At 41.6% G+C, this 8,395-nt stretch overlaps 3 protein-coding genes and 1 long non-coding RNA gene across 4 annotated transcripts in view; 3 read left to right on the top strand and 1 right to left on the bottom strand.

Annotated features, from left to right (window-relative positions):
• Positions 1–91: 91 nt before the first annotated feature.
• Positions 92–1,004, top strand: LOC135331973 (uncharacterized). Its single transcript, XR_010393089.1, has 2 exons — positions 92–498; positions 553–1,004. It is a non-coding gene; the product is annotated as an uncharacterized LOC135331973 (long non-coding RNA).
• A 2,434-nt stretch (positions 1,005–3,438) lies between these two features.
• On the top strand, positions 3,439–4,845 carry LOC135332023 (eukaryotic translation initiation factor 3 subunit E-like). Its single transcript, XM_064527329.1, has 8 exons — positions 3,439–3,448; positions 3,534–3,648; positions 3,697–3,739; positions 3,800–3,904; positions 4,021–4,146; positions 4,342–4,466; positions 4,575–4,680; positions 4,740–4,845. The coding sequence occupies exons 1-5, from the start codon at positions 3,439–3,441 to the stop codon at positions 4,087–4,089; spliced, it is 342 nt and encodes a 113-aa protein (XP_064383399.1). The 3' UTR covers positions 4,090–4,146; positions 4,342–4,466; positions 4,575–4,680; positions 4,740–4,845.
• Positions 4,846–5,257: 412 nt separating this feature from the next.
• On the top strand, positions 5,258–7,752 carry LOC135331909 (85/88 kDa calcium-independent phospholipase A2-like). Its single transcript, XM_064527198.1, has 7 exons — positions 5,258–5,383; positions 5,576–5,680; positions 5,786–6,069; positions 6,181–6,585; positions 6,745–6,830; positions 6,957–7,222; positions 7,338–7,752. Exons 1-7 carry the CDS (start codon positions 5,309–5,311, stop codon positions 7,566–7,568), a joined length of 1,452 nt encoding a protein of 483 aa, XP_064383268.1. The 5' UTR covers positions 5,258–5,308; the 3' UTR covers positions 7,569–7,752.
• A 97-nt stretch (positions 7,753–7,849) lies between these two features.
• Positions 7,850–8,395, bottom strand: part of LOC135331863 (uncharacterized) — a 9,674-nt gene continuing 9,128 nt past the window's right edge. The window contains exon 3 of the mRNA XM_064527132.1: positions 7,850–8,395. This exon is cut by the window's right edge and continues 73 nt beyond it. Within this exon, the coding sequence (XP_064383202.1) occupies positions 8,185–8,395 (211 nt within the window). The 3' untranslated portion in view covers positions 7,850–8,184.

Below are 8,395 nucleotides of genomic sequence, written 5' to 3'. Positions count from 1 at the left end.
AGCACAGAGCCCAGCCCCTTTTTTCTGAGCTGACCTCTGACCCGTTTTATCTTGCTGACCTCTGAACTCATACGTCATCCGGATGCCCAGCCCATCTGACCTCTGACCCAGACATGTCGTCATCCGGATTCTCATTCTCATTTGCAAGCCCAACCCTTTTCCAAACTGACCTCTGACCCCCATTAAGCCACTTTCATACCTAGCACCCTTTACCCACTCGCCAGACCACGCCCAGCTACTTTCGGCCTTCATATCTAGAGAACCAAGCAAGGCACTGGAAATCCAAGACCACCACTAGAGAGCACTAATCAAGATCTATCATCAGATATATTAAAAACATCTGCCGTAATCGGATCGCTGGCTATACCTTAAAAGATCTATAGTATCATCATTAATATGGTGGATCAAGTGAAGAGTGTGAGCTAGAGAACTTGGTGCTGCCATCATCAGCTCGTCGACAATGACACTATAACCTGTTTAATACGAGAAATTTAATATGTACATGTATACAGTAGATCTACACGTATTTTGAATGTCTACTTCTCTGTACAGGAGCAATGGCTACTATCCAGCTATCCCAACATTGTTCCTCTTGGCCATACTAACGGACAAGACTGGACAGTTTAAGATAAGGGTTTAACCGTGTTTGGTTTCTTTAATATTGTCCTTACTTACAGGACTGGAGTATGACCTGATCGTTCGAGTGTTGCTGGGTAGCTCAGAGGCATCAAGAGAATCTACGTTTTCTCAAGCAAAGTTTAACTGAGTTACAAGTTGGGGCCTAGAATCAGAGAAGTCCAGCAGCCTGCTAAATCGTTGAAACGTAATTTGAAGGCATTCAATCATCTTGAAGTTGCCCTGGGTCACTGTAATCGTGCTGCAGCACAACTGGCAACTCCCCAGGCCCTTGTGAAGCAGCTCCCTATGTGCATCTTTTGTGTACTCACTCTGTGCATTTTCTGTGTACAAATTTCGATTATTGATTTATTAAATATCTTTGCCGACCACAAATACAATGAAAATTTGACGCATGCGCAGACAACTAGTACCAGGCCCAGTTGTTCTCCTAACCGTTATAAAAGCGAAAACTCGGCCTGGGATCGAGGCTACCATTACATGTGTGTTGAATTCTGCAGTGGAGCCTCGAAAATTATCCGCGCTACGCCCTATGAACGAGGCTATTAAAATGCGGTAAATTTTTGTATGAATTTTTCCCTGACTAGTGTTCTTCAAAACGCTGTATCTCTGCATTCGCTTGACCAAATCCAGTGCAGTAAAGTTTTTCTGGTTTGCCTAGAGTGTTCAAAAGAGATAGTAATACATAGGAGTTAGAAATAGCAAAAATGAAAATCGATCTGACATCGCTACCATAATTATCTCATCAACTATTTATAACTAAAACAAATCAAGAGTGTGTTAACATTATAAAATAGGTGAATAAGCCCTCACCTCAATCAGAGATACAAAAGAAAGGGGATTGGAAACGAAATTTTTACGAAATTTTTGCGTGAAGCATTCCGCGTTATAGGGCGTGGCTAAAACTACAAAGGATTATATTTATAGTCAGCATGCTCATTACCAGTCTTGACTGCTCTACAATGTGCTGTACATAGAAACAGTGAAATTGATCATTTTTAATGTTGATTTTTCTAAAAAGTAAAGAGAATTTAGCTCTAAAAAGTCGACTAAGCCATGCAGCCACTATTACTAGACAAATAAATGCTATGCAAGAAGAAATAGCCTTTACTATGAAGTCGTAGGAGGGACAGGCCCGTGGCGTGTCTAAAAGTATACTAAAGCAGTTTGAAGGACTATACTGCAAACGTTTATGAACAGCAGAGGCGGATCCAGGGGGAGATCCAAGGGAGCAAAGGAACCCCCCTTTTGCTCAAAATATTAAAATTGATTTTTAGCAATCTACAGTCATTTACAGTCATGTTTTACCTATTCTACTTATGTAGTAATGTCAATACCTGCATGTAGTCCACTCTAGAAGGAAAGTTGACATAGAGTAATTCAAGCTAAACTCAAAAAAATTGGAAACAGAGTAAAGACAACGGACTTAGAGCTTGTCAGTGGTATAAGCTTACTTCTCTCAAGTATCTCCCAGGCCCTGAGTGATCTCTAGTGGATAGGAGAGCTAGAAACCAGGGATATAAAACTTTTCCATGTAATTATTTGCGAGCGCAATAATTACACGGAGTGCTTCACCGGATGTCAGTCCTTTTACATAGGGCGTGGGCGATCGTTTCCAATCCCCTTTCTTTTGTATCTCTGCCTCAATAGAGCCAAGGGTATGTACGTGCCTCTGATTTGAAAGAAGACAATCCTGTCAACAATATTGAGTGGATTAAGTACATGGCTACAATACTCCTAGCCTCCTCATAGGCCGTGAGAAAAGTCATAGGCCTTGAGAAAAGTGCATGCAGCCTGGGATCGAGGCTACAATACCTCTAGGTACTAGAGAATCATAAATACTCCATAACTGCTCAGCTTCTTGGCAGAAAAATGATAACGCCACGCCCATCTTTAATGAAATTTGTAAACTCTGACCTCGGCTAACCTTGGCTAGTCACGTACACACAGACACACTACCGTATACGTCGCTTGCGCATGCGCACCGAGGCATAATAAGGAACAGCTATAGACAAAAAAACTACCACTTGTAACAGGCCTCTCATAGATAACAGTGATGAATCTGATTGTATAATTATAGACTAGTATACATGTACATGTAGTCACTGCTAGACTGGCGGCAAACTGCCTATCAATCACTCGTCTCAGCGGAAGTGTAATAGATCGTATGACACTACTAAACATGAATATCGTTATAGATAAATGTGGTTAAATTTTGCTACGAGATTCAGCTACTATGTATGGAATGCACTGAAATCCCCTGAAGTGTAAGTGCGGTTACAATTACAGGGCTAATATGACGTTGAGCAATCTGATAGGCTGCAATGCTCGTTGCAGCTGAGACGAGTGACTGACAGACAGTTTGCCAGTCCCTTGCGCTACGCACGCGAGGTGCTGTGGCCGCCAGTCTAAGTCACTGCATGGGCAGCAGTCTTTTGAGGATATACCGTATAATTTTCGTGGGGCAAAATAATTTATTCGTGGTTTTCGTGGTTGGAGGTATGACCACGAATATTTTACCCACGAATGAAGCAACCTTGCCTACCTTTACCTGCAGTGCAAGCAGCAACCACGAAAATATTACCCACGAAATGTATCTGAACCACGAATATTTTGTCCCCCGAAAATTACCCGTACTTAGAAACTCATACTCAGAAATTCAGCGTGTCCTAAGTATACGCAATACATAGTACAGTATACCATCTGCACTGTATATAAATCTTTGAAGCCACTGAGTATTTATAATTAAATACAACCTCTCACCATTTCCCAAGAGACGGTCGTACTTGACATTTATGGTACATGGTGCCCAGTGCGTTATCAGTTAACTTCCCTGAACTTATCAGTATTTAAAATAGACTTCCCGTCTTCCTGCAATACCGCACTTTTCCTCTCAGATTTAGTCGAAAGGAGAGGGTTAGTTGTGAGTAAGCTGCATGAATTTGATCAGGCTCTTGGGCCGATCCTCGACATCCTTACCGACTCAGAGGAACTCGAAAGTTCAAGTGGAAAGTGAGTACATGTAGTCACTTGTAATACCTTGTATTCGACACATTGTAGGGAGGATCAGAATTTGCTAGAATATTTGATTCAAAATCATCAGGTACATAGAGGTACAGGTGAGATGTAGTCTTAGGCCTATTGTTTTCTTGTCGTTCTGTAGTTTGAGGTGAAGATGGTGGATGTGATTCACGATTGTGCCAAGTTCAAGTTTGAGTGTGGAACCTATGCTGATGCAGCAGAGTATCTATACTTTTACAGACTGTTGGTAAGAATCCAATTGGAGTTGTAAACCAATCGTCTGATTGAGTAACGTGTCTTAGCCCTTGACGTCTTGTGGAGTCGTGTGTTTGGCACCGTATAATTTTTCATTATTGTATATAGGCACCTGCTGACCACCAGAATCTAATGAGTGCTGAGTGGGGAAAGCTGTCGTGTTCCATTCTAGTGTAAGACTGGGACAGTGCTTTGGAAGAGCTCGCTAAACTGAGGAGGGAAATTGAGGAGACAGTGAGTCAGTATTGAACCATCTCCCTGTGCTGTGGGAGGGGGGTTAAGACAGGAGAGTAGGCCCGGGCCCCTAAGTTTGCTTTGTCCCCTACCCCTATGGCTGTAACTCCTAGCTATTCCCCTGACTTGGAATTAGAGTGTGTAATTCCTTTTACTGATTGCCAAGAAATTTGCCCATTATTCTATGTTACACAGCCAAATGTTCCTCACCTGACGAGACTTCAGCAGAGAACCTGGCTAATTCACTGGAGTCTGTTTGTCTACTTCAACCATCCCAAGGGACAAGAGGAGATTATCAACTTATTCTTATTCACCCAAGAGTGAGTGAATGCTCTTATCATACATGCAGTCTCATTTTATGTTATGACCCCCGAGCCTAGGAATATCTTTGTTTTTTGTACCTTATACACAACTTCTTTCTCCTCCAGTTACCAGACGTGTTGTCCTCACATCTTCCGTTACTTGACAGCTTTGGTCATCACCAGCAAGAAGAGACAGACGCTGCTCAAAGACCTCGTTAGAATCATCAAACATGTAAGCCATGTACACTCTCTTTCTTTCGTGCACTTAACGTTCCTTAATTTTCTGTACAGGAATCTTATGCTTATCGAGATCCTATCACTGAGTTTGTGGAATGCCTCTTATGTCAAGTTTGATTTTGACCTGGCTCAACAAAAGTTGGCAGAATGTGAAAAAGTAACTTTGCATTCATGTTTCACACACATTAATTACGATTCCTTATTATACTTACATGTAGGTACTGGAAAATACTAGTTGCATGCAAAGGAGCCTTCATTGAGAATGCTCGTCTCTCTATCTTTGAAACCTTCTGTAGGATCTATCATTGTATCAGCATAAGGTAGCATCGTAGTGTTTTGCATGATGTTCAATGTTGCCTCTTGCCTTCAATTGGCCAGGGGAACCACCAAAGAGCGTGGAAACAAGAAATCAGACGAGAGCATAACTCCAATCCGTTACAACTTCGATCACACGTACTGGTAGTTTTCCATGTTTTCCCGGCCAATAATTATACCACGTATTTATTATACATCCATTTTGGAATGTGCGGGCATAATCATGATGATTTGTGATGAATTGATGTTCCTAATACATGCAGTGTTGAGCACAGGTACACACAGTCCACCCATGCGTAGTAACATGCATGGATCGTACTGGTGACCTGCATGGAATGATGTGGTGGATGGAAGCTGGTAGATGGATCTGGAACACAGTCTATGTAATGTATTGTACATCTTCATGACGTTGTAACGGATTAGAGGTTATGCTCTCGTCTAGCAGATTTCTTGTTTCCACGCTTTTTGGTGGTTCCCCTGGCCAATCCTAGCAATTTTTCACATTGCAAATGTTTTTCTAGTCGGATATTAACAATGATCCACAGTCTTTACATATAATTATGTTGTACGTACAGATTGCAGATGAACTTATTATCAAGACGCTTGTTGTGTTTGGTGCCCACTGTAATTCCAGGAATGACTTCAAGCAGACACCTCTTGACATGGCCATTGAAAATAGAGTAAGCCCAATGTGCTTAATTGTTCATACATTTTGTATATACACACGTCACACGTGTAAACACACACCTTCAACTCACACCCCCTTCCATACATGCACACCACAGAAAGACAATGTTGTTCCCTTACTGGTATCAGTCGGGTGTAAGCAAGGCTGTATGGTAGAGAGTCCCTCATCCAGCTCCCTGTACTATGGCATCAGCCCGGAGGAAGAGGTGGACATCCCATGCAATGACTCCAACCCTGTGGATGACGGGCTCAAGAGAGCAAAGCATGTCCTCTCAGATCAGATTGAAGACCACATGAGAAGTCGTTTGATTGGCTCTACTTCAATCAGGCCTGACGAAGCCTACGTGTATCTTCTACAGCAGCGAGAACTTCAAATGTTCAAGTAAGGAATTAATAAATTATTATGTTTACAAACTGAATGACTGTTATGTGAGTGTTGAACATATGCCTTATATTTATACTTAAACTTATACTGTATGACAACTTGGTGCAGAACTGACAATGGAGAGAGGTGTGCCACTCCGTTTGATCACGATGTAACCCCTCCTCCAATGGAGTTTGCATCTCAGGGAGGAGCCAGAATTCTGAGCCTGGACGGTGGAGGAATGAGAGGACTTATTCAACTGGAGATCCTTTTTGAGATAGAAAAGATGACCGGGAAACGAATTGTCGAGCTTTTTGATTGGATCATTGGCAACAGCATTGGTGGTATAATGGCTTTGGGTTTAGTCTATGCAGACATGACTATCCCTCAACTGAGGAGAATGTATTTCCGTCTCAAGGACAAGGTGTTTTCAAGCAAGAAGGGGTTTGGTGGCTACAACACTAAGGTTTTAGAAGAGCTCTTACAGGAAGTGTTGGGGACTGAACAGAGAATGTGTGACCGCAGGCACCCAAAGTAAGTCACTCCACTATTCCAAACATAATTATGCTCCTTGGTCACTCACTAGTCCACAACATAATTTGTTTATGCTCCTTGTTCTTTGAGTGTATTGTACTGGTTATACTTGTGCATTGATTGGTTTTGTGTTGTCACTGTATTTGCTCTCCTTTGCAGAGTGTTGATCACAGCTGTGGACAAGTCCAACACACCCATGAACATCCATTACTTCAACAACTGCTTTGATGATCAGTTTAGCACACGTAGGTTCCATAATAAGTATTGAAGCATGATAATAGTGAAAAACGTTCAACCGCAAGTAATCATACATAAATTATGTGTATTCTTATAGATACCACTCAATACGTACATTTTTTCATTAATAACAGAGCCAGTCTGGAAGGTAGCTCGGTATTCAAGTGCTGCTCCCCTCTACTTCAGTGAGCTGGACAACTACGTTGATGGTGGTGTAATGGCCAATAACCCTTGTGATGGAGGACTTGCCAAGATTCAGTCATTTTACCAGGTAAAGAACCAACGGATGCCCATATCCTGCATGGTGTCCGTGGGATCAGGACTTTTCCCTCCCAGCAGACTAGGAAAGATCAGTATCTTTGTGGGAGTCCAGAATCTATTCAGAATGCTTAGCGATGCTGTAAGTGACAGCTGTTCATTGTGCTCATATTACTTTAAAAAAACTATCCCGTAGGGTATGAATGCATTTCTACCTTTGTTAGTAATTATCTATAAATAATTGTATTTTTATGCAGCTCGGGCAATCTGAGGCAATTGCTGATCGATGCAAGACCAGCTGTGAGGCTCAGGGCATTCCCTTTTATCGATTCAGTCCTCCTCTGGACGAAAAAATTGAGCCAACAGAAACCGACTCTCGTAAACTTGTTGACATTATGATACTCTCAAGAATGTACATGCACGGCATGGAAGATTACAAATCAGACAGGTTATTACCCCTTTTGCTGCAAATAACTGGTACCGCATAGACTTCACTCACATTTGCAATCGACATTATTTTGTGTGTGTATTTTTTTGTTTCACATGACGTATTAACGCACTCAGGTTATGATTTTGTTTTAATTTTGTGTTATATAATTCATCACGCATGTACCCTTCTCCCCTCTCATGATTTTAATCCATTTTTGATCTGTATAATACACTCACAATTACTGGCACAACAACTTAATATTACAAAGTGATCAATTCAACAGGTAAGGTACATGAGGGGGGCTCCTATAGCTAAATAACATTTTCTGATTAGCGTTCTAACATCTACGTGAAGAGTCATGGCTGGGGGGGCTAATCCAATGGCCAGCTCAAAGTCACTAGCTACAAGTATAAAACAAAATCATAAACTGACGTGATAAACTACATGAGAATGTGCAATAATAAAAAAAGTGTGATATGAACATGATGTGTGTCAACTGCTGTGAAAATTAATATTCAGTTTATACAATTGTAAAGGCTGTAGTATGACTATATATCGTAAAGTAGTGCATGTTGTGGGTTTGTTATGACGTGTGGGGCTCAGTGCACTAATTAACATAATGCATGTTGCTGAAAATGTCTATTTGTTGCAGTAGTGCATGGTGTGATGATAGATCAAATATGAAATACTGAAAGTGTACATAGTCTTTCTTGCAGCTGCCCATAAGTTGCCGTGTCGCTAGCTCCCCACTTCTGCAGCATGACGAGTGCTTGTCTGGTGGGTTCTGCTCCTCTTGACTCTCTCTTGATGCTCACAATATCTTCAGAGGTGAGGGAGAGGAGAGAAGCAAGACACTGCCATCGAGAGCCAATGATGGCAGCAAAT

The sequence above is a fragment of the Halichondria panicea genome, chromosome 2 (genome assembly GCF_963675165.1).
Source record: "Halichondria panicea chromosome 2, odHalPani1.1, whole genome shotgun sequence".
Classification (NCBI taxonomy): domain Eukaryota; kingdom Metazoa; phylum Porifera; class Demospongiae; order Suberitida; family Halichondriidae; genus Halichondria; species Halichondria panicea.
Note: the sequence above shows the minus strand (reverse complement) of the source record. Positions and strands in the feature narration are given on the sequence as shown.

Coding starts and splice junctions, on each gene's coding strand:
- LOC135331909 (XM_064527198.1), top strand. CDS start 5,309: ATGGATCGTACTGGTGACCTGCATGGAATGATGTGGTGGATGGAAGCT. Junction 6,070..6,180: donor CGAGAACTTCAAATGTTCAA/GTAAGGAATTAA, acceptor AACTTGGTGCAG/AACTGACAATGGAGAGAGGT. Junction 6,831..6,956: donor TGATGATCAGTTTAGCACAC/GTAGGTTCCATA, acceptor CATTAATAACAG/AGCCAGTCTGGAAGGTAGCT.
- LOC135332023 (XM_064527329.1), top strand. Junction 3,649..3,696: donor CTCGAAAGTTCAAGTGGAAA/GTGAGTACATGT, acceptor GACACATTGTAG/GGAGGATCAGAATTTGCTAG. Junction 3,905..4,020: donor TATACTTTTACAGACTGTTG/GTAAGAATCCAA, acceptor TATTGTATATAG/GCACCTGCTGACCACCAGAA.